This window comes from Anarhichas minor, unplaced genomic scaffold (genome assembly GCF_050575085.1).
Source record: "Anarhichas minor isolate MPS153535 unplaced genomic scaffold, ASM5057508v1 ptg000073l, whole genome shotgun sequence".
NCBI classification, from domain to species: Eukaryota; Metazoa; Chordata; class Actinopteri; order Perciformes; family Anarhichadidae; genus Anarhichas; species Anarhichas minor.
In genome coordinates, this window is record NW_027466519.1 from 2268238 (window position 1) to 2286826 (window position 18589).

Below are 18589 nucleotides of genomic sequence, written 5' to 3' on the forward strand. Positions count from 1 at the left end.
GTATAAGATGGGCAGCGAAGTCGGGGGGGGGGGGGAGTTGGGGGAGGGCGAGAGTCGGCAGAGAAGAGGAAAAAGGATGACAGAAGATGAGGAATACGAATGACAACGAGGACGACTGATAGTATCATCAATTAAAATAATTGTACGAAATGATGAGCTGCCGCTCACTGGTAGAAGAACAAAAACCACGGAGTATCCCGTTCCACGAGCGTCTTCTTAAGTGTGTCATGCAGAGCTGGATTCCCCTCGACAATGCTGTGTTTCAGTGTCGGGGCTCCCCTGATGTTGCTCTGTGTTTGCCTGCCTGTCAGACGTCACTGCAGCATTATGTCAAACTCGATCTGGTCATGGTGGTGCTGCTGCTGCCATCAGAAACTGTCCCACTGGCGTAACAATGCGAGGAAGCTTCATGCCTTCTCCCTCCACGGAATTATGGGATAGCGAACGAGCGGCTCACGCTTTCAGTGCGGGGCCTGCGGTTGACGGTGACAAGGGTATTACAGTGGCTTGCGTAACGCAGGGGTACACGCATGATCGTGGCGGCATCTGCCGTTTTCAATATGTGCTGGTAAGGGTCTGACTTCCAACACCTCCTTGCTTTGGATTGATTTAGTTGATTCATTCAGTTAGTCAGTTTTTGAAATATCCACAAGACACAGCCATAGGTAAAACAAGGTATTTATTCCTCATTCATTTTTTGCTCATCTAACCGTCATCTATCGTTGACCGATGTATATTTTCAGTGTTGACAAATCAATAGTAGCCCCTCTGTCGTGGTTGCAAGAGTGCAGCCTAAACTTTTGATCTGAACTCGCTCAACCTGAATGGCATCGCTAGTCTGGTATTTGCTCCCCTGTATCTATCGCAGTGTGCCTTTTTTGAATTCTATCATTTTGAGCTATCGGTATTCAGAAAGCCTTACTCATCCCCGAGTTCCTCAAGAGACAAGAGGAAGCATGGGGAATCATAGCGCAGAAATCTGCAAGTGGCAGGAAGTCTTTTTTTGGTTCCGTCATCTCCTGAAATATGAATCGACTGGATTTATTGCATAAAGAGCTGCCATTCATCTTTTAAGATTATGTTCAATTGGAAGCTGCTTCCGGACTTCTTTCAATACACTACTCCCGCTCTCTCCCTCTCTCCTCCATCTTCCTCCCCAGCCCGCTCTCCATCACCCCATCATCTCAACGTGGTGATGCTGTCATGACAACTAAAGTGATTCCTGAGTGCTTGTTGGGTAAACTGACTTTCCCAGAAGTGCTTCCTCCCTGTTCCCCTCCCCCCTGCTAACATGCACACACATTCACATGTTTTTTGTTATACTTGTGAGGACGCTAATTGACGCGGTGCATTACCTAGCCCCCCCATCTTCAGCCATAACCAACATAACTAGGTGCCTATCCCCATTCACCCTAACCCTAACCTAAACCTAATTCTAACCCCACCACTGAAACCAAGTCTAAACCCTCAAACACCTCTTTAAAGAAATGCGGGCCAGCCGCAATGTCCTCGCAAAGATAGAAGCGCACATAGACACACACATTCCTGCAGTTGGTGAAATATTAATAAAATGCTTCGTTCAGCAGAGCCAGCTTCTTTCCATGAAAGCCTGGTCGTCTCCAGAGTCCCAGTCAGCGCTGGCTCGTACTGGTTAGACTGGTAGTTGTGGACACTCCTGATGCATTTAGATCAGGAGATTATTTTCCCAAATGATACACTTTGACAAAACAATAACAGTTTTACAACATTGTTGAGTTTTTTGTTTCCTCCTTGCACCTTTTCTAGAAGTCTGGAAGAAGGTGAAGTTGAAACACATGCACACTTTGATTGAGATGGAGCAGAATTTAGATTAGCCAAACGAAAGTGCAAACAGCATCTGGGTGAATTTAAGTTGGGACTTACAGTCTCCACATGTGCGTCTGCAAACATATAGCAATGTAATATCGATGTGCAAACGGAAACACCAATGGTCTGCATAAATGCTTCAAATGAAATTATTATTCGATTCACAACCGATTTCATTCCATCCGTTCCACGCACTTACGTCTGACCTGACAGCCCTCCACCTCCAGCACACGTCTCAGGAGTGTTGTAATGGCGCTGGGATCCTGACCCTTGTACGCCCAATCTGTGGGTGCTTGTAATTTGTGTTTGCAGTTGAACCGTCCATACATTTATCAAGTACATAAAAATGCTGAAAAGGCAATATAACATTTCAGTCTGGTGTCATTGTTGTTCAGCATACCTTGACACTTGATTTAACATTATGATGTATTGCTAATGTTTAATCTACTGGGGCAATAAATTGATTCCTGTTGGAAAGCCATTGTGACCTGCTGGACCTCTGGGTGTCAGCTCGTGGCCTGGGAATAAATGGGTGCTGAACAATGACCCTCCTCCGCCACCCAAAAGACAGGAAACCCCATTGACTTGATTGTATATTGTTGTGGTATTATCATCTGGCTTTGTTTGTGTTCACACACAGGCATACGCGAATGTGAGCATGCATCGCCACATATACACATGCGCACAAACACAGCAATGCAACAATAATGCATGAAGGTATGACACCCTCATTCATGCAAACGCACACAAATAGACGCGCACACGCATGCTGTGTTTATGTTCCTTTAGGCCAGTGGCTCGCTGGCGGACAAATGCAGGAAGAGGATATTTACCGTGTTTCCTTGCCTGATTTATTAGTTCACAATAGTATCTGTTAACAACATGGGCTTTGTGTTTAAACTCGGCTTCACCATTTTTGTGTTTCTTCTGTCAAAGTTTACTTGCATGCCAAATACTGCTGAATCCGTGTACAGTTGGAAGAGTGACAGGAAAGATGGAAACATGAGTTCATGTCACGTTCGATAAATAGTGCGAGACGTTATTTTGTCTGACCGTAAAGCTCTGTTTGAAATTCAGTTGTGGAATGTAACAACGGTAACAATAGTTCAAATATAGTTTGTGCAATTAAGAACAGTTTTGAAATATGTGTACTTTTCTCGGGCGTGTCCATTTTATGCTACTTTGTACTTAATGTCACCAAAATATTGCACTTTTTATTCCACATTTACTGGCCGACTATAGCTGCACTTACTCTGCAGAACCTCTTCACGCGACTTACGACAAGCTTGTAATATGTTAAAGCTCCACTTTAACCAGCATAGAGTAACGTGCTAATGATACACTATTTCATGATGTAACAATGCATACATGAGGTGTACTTTGATTATTTTAGTGTGTTTGCGTCTGTACTTTGAAAGCATTGTGTAATGGAGTATTCACACATTTTGGAATTGCTACTTTTATTCATCACTGCAGACCGTTTTCTACTTTCCATTTTCTTCAACGTAGTTAGCCAACTACCCAACTGGCACTAGTCATGTCTCCAGAAGGTTGCTGAATACTGTCCCTTCATCCAGTGATTATATTTCTGTTTTAGGAATTTATTTTAATACTTGCATCCTTGCTGTGTCTTAGCCCCATATAAATGAATTTAAATCCAACCTTCTGTTGATACACAGTGTGTGGCCCTTAACTTTAACTTTTACTCCCCCCCCCCGCCCTTTCGAGTATCTATCTCTCCCTCTGCCTTAATCGCTTACTCCCTCTAATCCCACCAAACGACAGCCAGTCATATAAATCAACATGTTTACAATGAAATGTTTCCAATTAAAGAGGACGCTCGTTAAGAGGCATCAACGGACACCGCTGGATCCTTAATTGCCTGGGATGCCAGTGTGTGTGTGATGCATATTAATTACGTATTAACCTCACACACACACACAAATGCATGAAGGCACATTAGTGTGTGTTGCATATTAATTACCTATTACCCTTTTGTGCTGTGCATTAAAAGCTGCGTGGCATCAGAAAGACAGCTTGCCCAAGGGCAACGCACATGCAAACACACACACACACACACACACACACACACACTAATACCACCAATACTGTCTATTCACATTGCCATTCTCAATGAGGGATGAGCCATTTCAGTCAGCCGCCCATGACCACAACTAATCTCACCGCAGCAAGTGTGTGCATGTCAGTGTTTGCTCGCATACAAAGATGCATGAGTGAGTGGGTGTGTCCCTTTAAGACAATTTAACAAGTGAAGCACCTCATCCAGAGATCTAAGCCTTTCCTTGCATCTGGAGATGTTTAATTTCTAGGAAATCTAACAGGATGATTAATAAAGAGATGATTAAGTGAAGAAAATAGATAACTTCAAAGCAAAAACAAAATATGTATATATTTAGCGAATAAAACTGTAGGTTTGAGAGTTGAAATGTATGGTACTGCTCATTTTAAAAACTCTGTAATCTGTACTTCATTTGCAATTTTACTAAAAACATACAAATATGGAACCAAATCAAGAGGTCACAGTTGGCCATATGCCCTCCATATCTATATATTTTTCGGGTAATGGGTCACATTTCATTCATCTTTAAACAAGACTCAAGAGTCTACACAGCAATGCTAACGTCTCCATCACCATCCCTCCGTAGCTCAATGTTTACAGCAGTCCTTTGTTCCACCATGATGGTAGATGGTCTATAGAGTTTAAATGAAAGCAGTAACCACTAAGTCACATGCACAGTAATCCAGTTGCCATTTCATAAATGTAATTTAGTCAACTTGTTTTTTTAGTTTTATTTCCTCTCTTTTCCCGACAGCCTCCCCATGGACTTTAAGACTACCCTTCAGCTCTCAGATTCCACACTGAACATACATGTTCTTATTCCCTCTCTGTGGCAATTTAATTGCTTTATCCAACAATCAGCCTTCAGCTGGCTGCCCTGACCCTTATGCCCTCTTTTGCCTGTGGGTGGTAAATCCTTAGACACAAAATTCAATAATTAAATATATATATATATATATATATATATGTAGTTATCCCCGCCCATATCGCGTCTCACAATGCATGCTCGCAGCTCACTTCCACACATGTGCTGTGTTCACTTTTCCTGTCGAGCAAGGATGATCTATTTATCCAAAATGGAAAATGAGCTAGAATGAATGATAATAAATACCTTAACATCTACACTGTTTTAGTCAACTGGAGTTGACTTTCATTAAAGTGGCATGTGATGGATTTCTTTTTCACACCAATTTGCACATTTTAATTGCAAATGTTTATATCATTCTCATAATCATTTGCAACTTCCAGGGGAAATTAATGCATTATTTTTAATTTAATCAAAAGACGTCATATAATCTTTGACACCACATTATGTCTACTTGTCTATGCAGAATATCTATATTTATCAGGCTGTCTCTTGTTCTATCTCTTCAGCAGTAACATTTTTCAGCAAACAAATGCAGTTTTATGTTCACCCTTTTACCAAGAAGAATCCGGGATCAGATATGGAACATATTTAATATACTATATGTTTCAGGTGTGTGTGTAGTCTGTAATTAGAAAGAATATATATACAAGTTATACCCCACAGTGACAGCCGACAGCCACTGTGGCCAGCAGACAAAAATAAATCCACAGAAGCTCAAAACTTCATCAACAGGAAATCCAAGTAGGAGCCATCACTGTGCCCTATGCATACTGTTTGATTGACAGGGGATCTTCAGGGAGTGTAGCATAGTCGCATCAGGTGGTGAGAGTTTAGCACCAAAAACAAAACAATAATGATAGTTACACTGATATCTGACCATACTATCTCAAATTATAAATCTGTTCAGAGGGTTTTTCATTATTTTTTTTTATCATGCTGCTTATTGTCTACTTCACTGCCTGCATGTGTGCCTGTCTTTGTGAAATGAGCTGCCACCCCATGTTTTATTGATTTGGCCATGGGGGGTTTTGAGGATGGAGTCAAGGAGAGCTAGACACCAGACGATGGCAATAAATCTGTATGGAACCATAAACGTGTGCGTGGCAACGGGCTGAAGCAGACAAAGGATCAGGTGTGCCCTACTGCCCTGAATGCCTCAGCCCACGCACGCGCATGCACGCATGGAAGGTGATACGGTTCTACATCATTAGGCTGCAGCAGAGTAAGATGAAGTAAATGGACATTCAATGAAAATCATGCATTTAACACCAATGCATCCATTTTTTTCAGCATTTAACAAAAAAATTCAACGGCAGCAAAAATCAAGCATTTAGACCATCTTTTCACATCTGAGTGAAATAAGCCCTAAAGACATACATTACTATTACTGTCTGTGCTTTGTCGAGCATGAATCATGTCATCAGCTGCATTACTATCTGCTCATTCGAAACTAGGCCAGCTTCATGAATGCCTCAAAAGCAATGTCTTGAGCCGATCAACTCATAATTAGTGTGTGTGTGGCATCCTACATGCTAAGCCAATCCACGCATACACACAAGGCCACACAGAGGCTTCTAGTGTGTGTGTGTGTGTGTGTGTGTGTGTGTGTGGGTGGGTGTATATGTGTTTGAAGCGTGTGTGTGTGGGAAGCAGAGGTGAGACACAGAGCGATCCAGGGCAGAGGGAGAATTTTTCAGGCCTAATGTTCCATGACAGTGGACCAAGGTTCCGTCAAGGGGAATCGGAGCTATTGCCGCCTAACGCCTGAAACACAGACACACATGTGCACACACACAAATCCCCCCCACACACACACACACACTCCTCCTTTGTCTTATCTCCTCTCTTCCCACCATTCTCTTCCCTCGTCTTATTTGCTTTTCACCTACTTTTCCCTCCCCTATTAATTGTCCTCCTGTCCTCTTACCTGAAGTTTAATTATGAAGTTGTTAATCCCAGTTGCAGCCTGAATGGGCTTCACAGCAACCACATTAAAACAAAAAAACAAACAAAAAAAAAGCGGGTGAAAACAACAGCTCCTAACCTTTACGCCCTTCGAGGACGAACATAGATCATGATATCTCCTCTCTTTTGTCCTCGACTGTCTCTCTGTCGTATGTATGTGTAGAACTCTGCTTATCGGCAGTCCAATATCCCATCATCATTTCATCCTCTATTGCATCTGTCTATTTGTATCCGTCAGGGTGCAACGGCAAAATCAGGAAGAAAATGATGCCGTGATAAGTCGGTAATTGGTCGGCTTGGGGGTGCAGCCATGGCGACAGAGGTTGATGATGTATTCTCCCCGTGTTAACATTCCGAGTGTGTCACCCCGCTGTCTACCTGCCCCACTTAGATCAACAGAGTGTATGTCTGTGTGGGAGGAAGAGAGATTATGTCTGTTTCAGTGCTTGTTTGTATACGTTTCCCATATGCGGCCGGGTGGGTACAATATTGTGCAGCAGATGCCCGTGATTCTTAAGCAGGTGATGTTCACTGAATTGAAGACTATGAATAAGAAGGGAAGCTCCGCAATAGGAAAACAAATAATAATCTTTTTTTTGATTAAGATTAAAAAAAAACAGAGGAAGAAAGCAGGGTGGCAGGGGTTGGACAAAAGAAATAACCCCCCGAGGGAAATGAGAAGAAATCCGACTTTAGAAGGAACAAAGAAGAAATACAAATGTGACAGCCGAATGCTTCTTTAATTTCATCTCTGCAGCTACAGCGGTATCTCTGACGTGAAACCTCAAAACAACCACAACCACCCAGGGAAAATGTCGATGCTGACCTCCTTTTTTCAATTTTTTTTTTTTCAAAATAACTAACCATGTTGACCTGCTTTTTCTCTCCCCCACCTTTTTTTTCTTTACCTCTCTCCCCATGGCCCCCTTCCCTTTCCTATTTGTACGTCTTCTCTTATCATCTCATCTCATCTTTATCCAACCCAAAACATCCCATGGCATCCGCCCCCCTCCCCTCGTCTTTCAGTCTGCAAAGTGGGGTTTTACCGCTCGCTGCTGGAGTCCTTGGCCTGCAGTAAATGTCCACCCCACAGTGTGGCCAGGCAGACGGGAGCCACTGCTTGCAGTTGTGAGGACGGATACTACAAGATCGACTCCGACCCTCCCAATATGGCCTGCACACGTGAGCATTTATATTTGCACATGCATTTTACAACTGATGTTCACAGTTTTTGTACTTTTATTCTTGGATACCATGTTGCTGTAGTGACCTCTTTCCATCTCTCTCAGGCCCTCCGTCTGCTCCACGTAACGCCATCTCCAATGTCAACGAGACCAGCGTCTTCCTGGAGTGGTCCGTTCCGATGGAAACCGGTGGCAGGAAGGATGTGCGCTACAACATCCTGTGCAGACAGGTATTGCCAAATGGAAGGGGCTTGGAAGAATGCGGCCCCAACGTACGTTTTCTGCCACGCCGCGTCAGCCTGTCAAACACCTCGGTCATGGTGGCCGACCTGCAGTCACACACCAACTACAGCTTCCTGCTGGAGGCTGTCAACGGGGTGTCAGAGCTGGCCAAAGAGCACGCCAAGCAGTATGTGTCACTTAATGTGACAACCAATCAGGCAGGTATGTTGCGCCGGATCTGTCACAACTGTCAATACTTTGTTTTGCCAATCACAGCCTCCCCATGACTTCTCCAATCAGCACCACAGCTGTCCTGTTTTTGCTTGTTTTTTCCCCGATATTCAAGCTTATTCTGAATTTCCCAACACAAATCATCACCATTTTGTCTTTTTCTTTTTACCTCGTTATTGAGACTTCCACACACCAACCTGCAAGATGGATTTCTGGCGCAAATATCTTAGTTTGGCAACAAAGACACCAGATGATCAAATTATCACTATCATTATTTTTCCAACAAATCTGTCGCTGTGTTAATTGTGTCTCGTGCGCCATCCTTCCAGTGAATGAGGGAACATTGCACAGTGGAAAGCTATTTCTTTTTGTTTTCGCATTCAGATTTGTCGTTGAAAAAGCAGCTTGGTCCCCTCAATTAGGCAGCGCATTCCATCAACAATCTTTGCAGGAATCGGGGGCACAGTGAAAGCTCTTGATTTGCAGGCTGTTTGTGTATGGGGTGTCTTGTGTGGTATAGCAGGTGTTTTTTTTTTTTTTTCTGCCTGCCTATCAAAAATGATGAATCAGGCAGATGATAGGCAAGTTTGCATGTTGTTTTTATGCTGGGAAGTACTTTTATTCATCAACTCTAAGCAAAAAAAAAAAAAGAAACCTTTAGCTGGTATAATGTTTTGCACTTGCAGCTGCTGGGAATATTTCATTATCTGCCATGCCAGAGCAGCTTAGAAGTTCTGTGTGACTGTAAAGTATGCTTGAGCAAGGCACGAAACCAATAACACTAAAGTGAGCAGCACAGTGGCCAAACATAAAAGACCACTCTAACATTAGACAATGAAAGAGTCCAACTACTCCCCATAGCTGTAAATAGTGAAAGCTTTGCTGGCTTTCCTTTTAAATGGAGATTAAAATTCATATGGGCTTTGGGAGAGCATTTTTTTTTTATGTTTACGGGTGGTATGGGCCTGTGTAGTTTATTTGATTTGCTTGTAATGAAATGGGCAGCACATGGCGTAATGAAATGAGAAAAATATGAGACTAATGCTCTCCTTCCCAGGGCTTCCATCTGTAGGGAAGGCTGGAGAAATCAGCCATTTTGAAGGAGTGTTTGTTCCCGTTTGTTGAACAAATGGTTCATTGGCAGACTATTAACTGTAGGAAGTAGTCGCAGCAGCAGCGAGAATGAGAGAGGGCAGATGGTTGTCTGACAGTCAAGAGTACCGACGGCCCTCTAACTGTGTTGTCATTGTGCCCGTCTGCAGACTGAGTGGATTACACCAGACTACAGAATCCACATTCAGTTCATCGGAGTTGCGGCTCGATTAAAGTTAGCAGTCACTGGACCATGCAGAGATTAGGATTTACATTCGATTAGATTACACATGGTTGGCTGAGTCACAGACAGATCTGCTCTTTTGCATGGATGAGGCACAGGCTAGGCTAGGGAGTGTTTTTATTTCTGTCGATGTTAGATAAATATACTCGCTTTAATTTGGGAACACAATAAATGTAAGAAGCAGTCACGAGCACCGCTGAGTTTGTGCAGCGATCAATAGAATAACATTAATTAACGGACATGTTGTGGTTGAAAGGTTGTTGTGTGCTGCGCCACGGACCACGTCCAGCATTATTGACAGCTGTTGCCAGAAGTTTTATTGCACCTAATTAAACCACACCCAGCCGGGATGTCAAGGTGTACAAAACCCTCCAATGTGAACTCATCTGTACTCGTCATATTTTGCCTCACGGGCAGAAGCCCCAGGCGTGGCAGCCATTTGTGTAGTATCTTGATGCGTGTGGTTAACCTGGTGAGTTTAGGCAACAAAACCACTGAATAAGGGTAGGAAGAAACATCATGGTTTGGCTTAGAATAAGATCGTGAATAAGAACGGAAGCGATGGATGCAACTTTATGAGACTCAGTGGCGTTCTTTCAAATATAATGGGCGAATATGGCGCTAGGCTTGTGGTGCTATGTCTCAATACAATGTCTCTTTCCAGAAATCATGACCCCGGTTAGTCGACATAATCCACAGACCTTGTTATGAGCAGTTTCATGTAGGAACTGTGGTAGTAGGTCATGATTTATTGAGAGAGGCATTGCTGTTGAGTTTTTTTTAAATACATTTTTTTATATTTCTTCAAGCACCTTAAGCCGAGTGCCATACAGTACCATTACACTGGAGAGAAGGCAGACGTCTCTGCAGCCGATATCTCCTAAACTAGGCAACTCACACGAAAACCATCTAGATTGATACATAGCACCACAGGTAAGAGGGAAAATGTGGATTTTGATTTCGATGTGAACTGTCCCTTTAAAAGGACCTCCACGCTCTCAAGTGATTTCCCAAAGTAATCAGAACAATCATGTTAACAATAATCCTAAAGCATTAATTGTAACGAGCAGTTTAACGTCCTGCCTCGCCTCTCTATGACAGATCTAATTACGCAATGAGGACTTTGATCGGCATTGTAAACATCTGTGTTTTTTGACTGAGCTTCTGCTCGGGAGGGTAAAAAGGCACAAGCGAGATACCAAGACCGAAGTACTGAGAAACGGGGGCCGACGGGTAGTCTCAGATAGACGGAGACGGAGAGAAGGAGTCAGAGGATCTGTCTTTTGATGTGTGGGAAGTGTCACCCTCGATAAGGGATCCGTGAAATAGGTGACTTCACAGTGTTCCTGTGAAGACCTGCTGAATATTAAAGTGTCGGTACTCGTGAGGAGGAGAGGTGAAAGGCAGGAGGGAAGGACAGAAGACCAGCACGGAGGTAGAGGAAGAAGCTGTGGAACTGATGGGGGAGGTTTGTGATGAGGAAAGAAAAGGTGAGATTGTACACATTATGAAAACACTGATGCAGCTTCATTAAAAAGAGAAGATGGAAGCCCGATATTTTGCACTGCTTTGATAGTTGTGATAGCTAACTATCAACCAGTATTAAGTTGTAGGAATTAACTTACAAAGAGAAATGTCATTCATGAATCCAAACGATGAGAACAAATAATCGAATTGACCACAAATCGTCAATAATCACAGACAATTCAGTCTTTTGTCGGCCGATAAGCTTGATGATCATATAATGGGTTCCTGCGGTAGCTCAGCTCTATTATGTCTTTCCTCGTGCCCAGTTTTTCATGTTGCTCACAGTGTGGGAGCACTGCGTGGTAGCTGCACACTAAATGCTCCCATACATTGTTTGTGCTGTTGTTGGCAATTCATCAAATGAATCGTGATGCATTACCTTGTGGGCGGCGAAAATAAGAGCACAGCCATGGTGCTCTGCCCATGTGTCTTACTTTTGCTTTTCGTCATGTATAATAGATATAAAAGTAGTGGGGTAGCGAGGTTGTTTGCACTGAAACTGAAAAACTGCTAATTTGTGAGTATTTTAGCTCTATTTTTTAATGTATTTAGTGACTCAGAATAACATTTGGTTACCACGTGTACATTTGGAGTCTCCGAATCTGCCTCTAGAGTCACACTTCAATTTGAGTGTGAAAGTGTTGGTACTTTCACAAGAAACTTTAATAAGCAGTGTATTCTCAGATCTTTGCTTTACCTGCTGTATGTTTGGCTCAGGAGCTGGAGCCATTTAAATTTAGATATGTCATTTTCGGTATTTCTTTCTCCCAAGCAGGAAGTGGGAGACGTCTTCAAAGACGGATGACACATTTGGTAGATCAGAGCAGAGGAGATAGGCTACAGGAGAGGGTAGGAAAGAAGCGGGCCAGGGTTCACATCGTCCATATTGTTTCTTATAACTTTTCACTTTATAAGAAGATTGCTTTCCATCTGGTTGAGTTTGAACATTCAGTATTTTTTTAAACGTATTTTCCTATGAATTATACCCGACAGGAAATACAGGAGGAGAGATGGGGAATGACATACGGCAAAGGTCTGGGGACGTTGCAGTTTATGGTCAGACCGAGAAGGCGCCCTGTACTTCCAGTAGTCTTCCCGTTATGACTTATATGAATTCCTGATTGACTGAAATATACCGGTTGCAACCGATAAGATTGCAATATGTTGCGTGACGGATCAGTTTCTAGGCTGCCAAATGACTGTCGCTGTTGCAATTGTATGAATAAAAACATGAGAGCGGGATGAGATAGAGCAGGTAGACGGGTGTTTAAGTTGCAAATAAAAAAATAAAAGATGAGAGCAGCTCCGTTGCTTTACAGCCTTAATAAAGCCATCTCTCTCTCTTTGTCTCCCATATCTCTTTCATTCTGTCTCTTTCTTTCTGTCATTCTCCGAGGGTATAGTTAAAGGATAATAAACCAGGTAGTTGAAGGCCTGTATTGATTTCAGTGATGCAGACAGATAGCGGTCTGAGAGGCTTATGTTCTGCACGGTGATAACGTTGCTCTTATCTGAGGCCAGAGTTGTTACACTGGAGGGCTGCACTCGTCCGCTGAATAGCTTTCTCGACCTGTCCCCCACATGACATGGAAGCTTCGGCTCGATTGGAAAAACAGAAAATATTATCACAGACGTTTAAAATTAGTTTGTGGAGTGCGATACCAAACTGTAGGTGCTCATTAGCAGATGTAACAGGCACTGGAAATGTTCGAACCAGCGAGTGTGATTCCTCTGTCTTCCTTGCTGCTAAAATGAAAGTGTTGCTGGGGCCCCGTCTACATGCTTTCACCACGTCTCTCCCTCTATGTCTCATCTCTCACTTTCTTCCCATTTTTGTCAACCCTCTCGCTTTTCTTCCGTCTCCCCCCCCGCCGTCTCTTCCAGCACCTCCCACCCTCTCTCTGCACGGGAGTTTCTCAAATCCGTCGGGTTTTAAAACACTTGTTAGTTTAGTCTCAGTCGCTGAGTTGTGGCACTAAAAGGTGTCTCATTGTGTAGCTCCTGTTGACTAAGATTCTGCCTTCGGGTGTTAAATATGGACGTTGCGCGTCTGTGCTGTTTTGGTATTTGGTGAAAAGGAAAGGTTAGGGCTGAGAAGGAACAGATAAAAATGATATGATGATTAGAACCGTTAGTATATAAACAGAATTACTTATGCGTTAGTTGCGCAGAAGACTTTCCTCAACTAACTTTCCTCAATTAGCTGAAAATTCAGCCATTTAAATAACAAATGCAGCATTTCAGTTATTTTTCAAGAAAAAAATCCCCACAGCTGCGGATCCCAGCTCTTAAAATATTGTAGTATTTGCCTATATTTTTTTTTGGGGGGGGGGGGGCATTTGACAGATTTATCAATTATATAAGAAAAAAACATATTTGCAGCAGCCATAATTAAAATGTATACATATTTTAAAAGTAGAATGGCACATCAACTTTATTCTTATAACCTCAAATCAGAAGTTTGTACAACAGAGGGCTCTGCAATCTGCACACGACCCTCTATTCTCTATAAATATAGCATGGCAATCGGCATCCTTTTTCGTTGGATTTCAACTTATTTTTTCATGTATTGTTACCCGCTAAGCTGCTGGGAAAAGAAGCCCTCTCCTCTCTCTCATCATCACATCCTGGCATTTATAGCGTTTAAGCATTGAGTGTGTGTGATTGAGTCTCTGGTTTCAGGCTTTTAAGATGTTGCAGATAACACTTCTGTGCGACCATCCACTCAGGATACAGTTACTGTGTTGGTAGCAATGATTTATTCCCCGTGGAGTTCTGCTGAGGCCATTGAAACCAAAACGCTGTTTAGCATTTGCAGGAGAAGCACACACACACACACACACACACACACACACTATCAGGATGTTGCCTGAGGGAGCATTTTGCCTGGTGAAAAGCTCTTTATGTGTCAGAGACTCTCCAACTGTCCCTCTGAGAGATGGGCCAACAGTTCATGTTACAACAGGATGGTTCCACGATTGATGTGAACGCACACAACTGAGCTCACTTGACATCAGAACTTAAAGAATAAATTACCCGAAAAATCTTATAATGGAAATTGAAACTTCGCAAAGAGCCTAAAACAAACCGTTTTTTCCCCTGTAATCAAACGTGGTACACTACAAGCTGTGTGCCAGATGTGTGGTGTCATAGTTGGCTTCATGGGCTCCTCTGCCAGCAGCTACTGAATAGCAAGATATAAAGGGATAGTTTAATTAGGCACAGGTGGAGCTTTTTTGCCAGATTGCAGACATTTTTTTTTTTTTTCAGAGGCAGGGCTGCTTTGGTACCAGAAATAATCTCAGTAGTTCAGATAAAGCTCAATGGACTTATGCCAAATAACCTCAGAAGAACTTTGGTAACTAACAAACTTGAATTCATGAGAAGAAACTCTCATGAGAAATAAAAATCACCCAGCATGACAGAAACAACACGGCAACAAAGACCGATGTATCGCAGTCTGATTATAGTGAACCCCCTTCTTTTCACCACCATGTTTGAAATCATTTTTGGTCTTTTTTTTTTTTAATGATTTTGTTCTTTGATGTTTCGTCTTCGGTTTAATATTTAACGTACAACAGTCCCAAGCAAGCATTACAACTAGCTCTGTGCATGTAAACATCAAAGCATGAGGTGTCTTCAGAAGAGGATGTCTTATAGAAGCTGATGGTACCCAACCGGTTTTACAACGTTGGCACCGTTTCCCTTGTGTTTATTAGGATGTTATGTCAGTCGGGATACTACTGGTATTAAAAATAACAATGCACTGGCATGCTTCATATTAAACTGCTTGATCTTCACTAATGTTCCTGAAATTGTATTATGTCTTTTTATCTTTGTGTGTTTGCAGCACCGTCCCCAGTGAGTGTGGTGAGAAAAGGCATTACGGGGAAGAGCAGCATCTCCCTTTCTTGGGCAGAGCCTGATCGCCCAAACGGCATCATCCTGGAGTACGAGATCAAGTATTTTGAAAAGGTAAAAAGAATTGTGCCCGTTATACGAAGCTACGTGTCTCTGTCCGCTGAGTATCTTTCCAAAGATCACATTATACAGAAGTTTACACAGAGGTATTGATTTTGCACGCACTGTTATGCAGAAGTGTATTTTATTTTTTCTTCACGATTAGTGAAGAGCAGAGCTTCGTCTCGCTGCTTTGTACTGCCAAAATCAACACGACATTAAAGGACCTTGTAGTACCTTTGACTTTCAAATGAAGGCTATATTGCATCCGTTTGAGAATTCGCTGTAATGAGCCCTGTCGGCAAATTAGTTTCGCCTCACAACATCCGCGTGCGCCATTTATTCAACGTGTTAAATTTGTGGAAACGTGTTGACAAAGACTGTTCAAATTGCCTTCAGAAATACAGCTGAATATGCATTTAATTTAGTCTTTAAAGTGGCCTCTAAAAAACCTTCGCCTCGAAAAGACTTTCATTTGACAGAGCTGTAGCTGTGTGGGGGTTTTATTTCCTCTCTTTTTCAAAAGTTGGATTTGGGGAGAGGCAGGAATTCGATACTTCTATTCAGATCATTGTTCCTGTGCCCTTCCTCTTTTCTCTCTTTAGTCGTCCGCTGTCGTCTTTTCTGGGAAGGTCAGAATAAAGGTATACAGGAGAGCAGAGCAGGGTTTGTGGTCAGTGGTTAGCTAATGGCTTCTGGCTAATGGAGGGGGCATTTAGCTGTGTTTAAACCCGATGTGGTTACAGTTGGGAAACTGATCCTTACACACATGCTTTTACACACACACACACACGTTCTACAGGTAGCTTATAGGGATGCACCGATCTGTCTTTTTCAGTCCCCTTACCGATACCTGCGCTTTGGGTATCGGCCGACACCGAGTACTGATCTGATACCAGTGTTTGATTAATGTGCTGTATGCCTCACCGTGTGGAGGTGACTGAGATCATTCTTTTATGTTTAAGGGCACATCAGGCTCGACTTAAACAATGCTTTCCTATCTTTATAAATGTAACAAATATAGATATAGATAAACTAAAAAATAATGAATCGTACACCAGCAACCTGGTAAAAAAAATCGAATTCAATTGTAAACCTTTTTAATGAAGCGACACATTGGTCAAATCTTTAAACAGGAAATCGAAGAATATAGAATATAGTTCAATAGATGGACCACGCTGTCCCCTATATCCAATCCAGCTATCTGAATCACTTTCTGCTTTTATATCTAATATCGGTGCATCCCCCAGTAGCTTAGCCATACAAATGTGCTAAAGAATAGGGGAAATGTGCAGGCGAGAAGAGGCAAAACGTGCAATATCTGCAGCAACAAATAATCATCAAGGCTACAAAAAAATGTATGTAATGCAAGTTGATTAATTACAACTCCTCCGTTTCTCCCACAGGAACAGGACTCCAGCTACACGATTATAAAATCCAAGGAGACTGAGATGGTGGTGGAGGGCCTGAAGCCCACTTCAGTCTACATCTTCCAGGTCAAACATGGGTTAAAAAAAACAAATAAATAAAAAAAAAAGGCATTGATGAATAATAATGTGAGGACAAAAAGCACTGTAGTCTGAGATGAGAAGAGGTGAATTAGCAATTAGATAGAAGTTGTTGTTTCAAATGTGTAATACATTTTAATATATGTAAAAAATGAATATGCTGTGCTTTTTACTGTAGATGTGATATATTTGCATATGCTGCATTACAGGTGCGAGCCAGGACCTCAGCAGGCTATGGCGCATTTAGCCGACGGTTTGAATTCCAGACCAGCCCTTACTGTGAGTACACCAGAGAGAGGGAGAGCATGAGCATACAAGTTCAACTTGTACGAGACTACCGCTACCTTTTGTTTGTGTCTAATCCCACCTCTTTTCCTCTGGCAGTAACCGCGACCAGTGAGCGTGCTCAAGCTTCGATAGTAGCGGTGGTCATCACGTTGGCTCTGGTCCTACTGGCGGTAGTCGCTGGATTCCTGCTCAGTGGACGGTAAGTCCTAAATACTCACCTGAAGGAACACAGACGCACTCATGATATGGTGTCCACTCATCTCAAGATTGTCGGTTCGGTGCTGCGAGAGTGTGTGTGTGTGTGTGTGTGTGAATGAGCGTTTGGATTGGACCCTGATGAGCACGTTGACATCGGGCCTCTGTCGTCACTGTATGAATACGTGTGGGAACGGGTGAATGTTGACATGTAATGTCAAAGTGCGTCGAGTGGTCGTGAGGCTAGAAAGGTGCTATATAAATGCAAGTCCATTTACCACATTTAAATGCTATCAACTGTGCTGACCTAAATGTCCGTAGTGACACCCCTCATCCTCTCATCTTTGGAGCAAGCGGCATTATTAGACGATGAGACTAAACGTTGCTCACTTCAGGGAAATAATGGCGAATACATTTAACAAGCAAAGGACAATGTGATGTAATTTATTCATTCTGATGAAAGAGGCTGCTCTGCGTGAAACCTCTAAATACAGTGATTATCATTTTTTTACAGGCACAGCAGTCATGAACATTTCTCAATGTTGGCTTAGTCAGAGGTTATCCACTTGTCCTCCTCGGTCCTATTGCTGACTAACAAAAAAATTGAGCAATACCAAAACTAATTTGTGACCCAGATATTTCTGTGTTGCAGAAGCAGTATTATGGGATTAGATGCATGGCTTGAGGTTAGAGATTTGTAATAGGTCAGGAGGATTAAGGGTTTTAGGTTCGAGCTTCGGCGATGATGCATACAAGCCAGTGGAATCTTCTCAATGTCTGGTGTCACAACTTTGCTCTGTTTTACATCAGCGTTTAGCACTCTGTACATTACACACTGCATTCATGTTGTATCTGCAACCCTCCGGTCTCATATGACCTTCACTTTATGGGGTCTTGTAATTGGTACAACCAATTTTCTGATTTCCTTTTCACATATGCACACACACACACACACAAGATACATGAATGCAAATACTGTGTATAGCAAGGGAAGCTTTCAAACACATGCAGAGCATGTAATCCCTGGCCTGCGTAAATGTATGCCGTGTTGAGAAGACATTCAGCCTATTGTTCTCATATGATCTTATGTCCATAAATGTTTTATTTGTCTGCCGAAAGTTCATTGAACTCTTAGACATTTTCTTTTTTTTTTTTTACCTGATTCCATCTTCGTAAACCTTATTTTACTGTGACATGTATCTATTTAAGTTAATTAACAACTATTATACACAAATGCCATTACTGAACCATAATTAATACAGCTGAGGGCAGTTCTACGAAGCTCAGAGTCTGAATTCATGTAGTTATTGGACAGAAAGATCAGACGGATAGACAGTGGGGGCTCTGGTAATGTTCAAGGATTAAAGAGCAAATCGGAAG

General features: G+C 42.4%; 1 protein-coding gene across 1 annotated transcript in view; it reads left to right on the forward strand.

Moving 5' to 3' along the window:
* Positions 1–18589, forward strand: part of epha5 (EPH receptor A5) — a 48461-nt gene that overhangs the window by 14440 nt on the left and 15432 nt on the right. Inside the window, exons 3-8 of the mRNA XM_076079851.1 lie at positions 7785–7940; positions 8048–8386; positions 15109–15233; positions 16625–16714; positions 16936–17005; positions 17111–17213. Of these exons, the coding sequence (XP_075935966.1) occupies positions 7785–7940; positions 8048–8386; positions 15109–15233; positions 16625–16714; positions 16936–17005; positions 17111–17213 (883 nt within the window). The remainder of the gene's footprint in view (positions 1–7784; positions 7941–8047; positions 8387–15108; positions 15234–16624; positions 16715–16935; positions 17006–17110; positions 17214–18589) is intronic.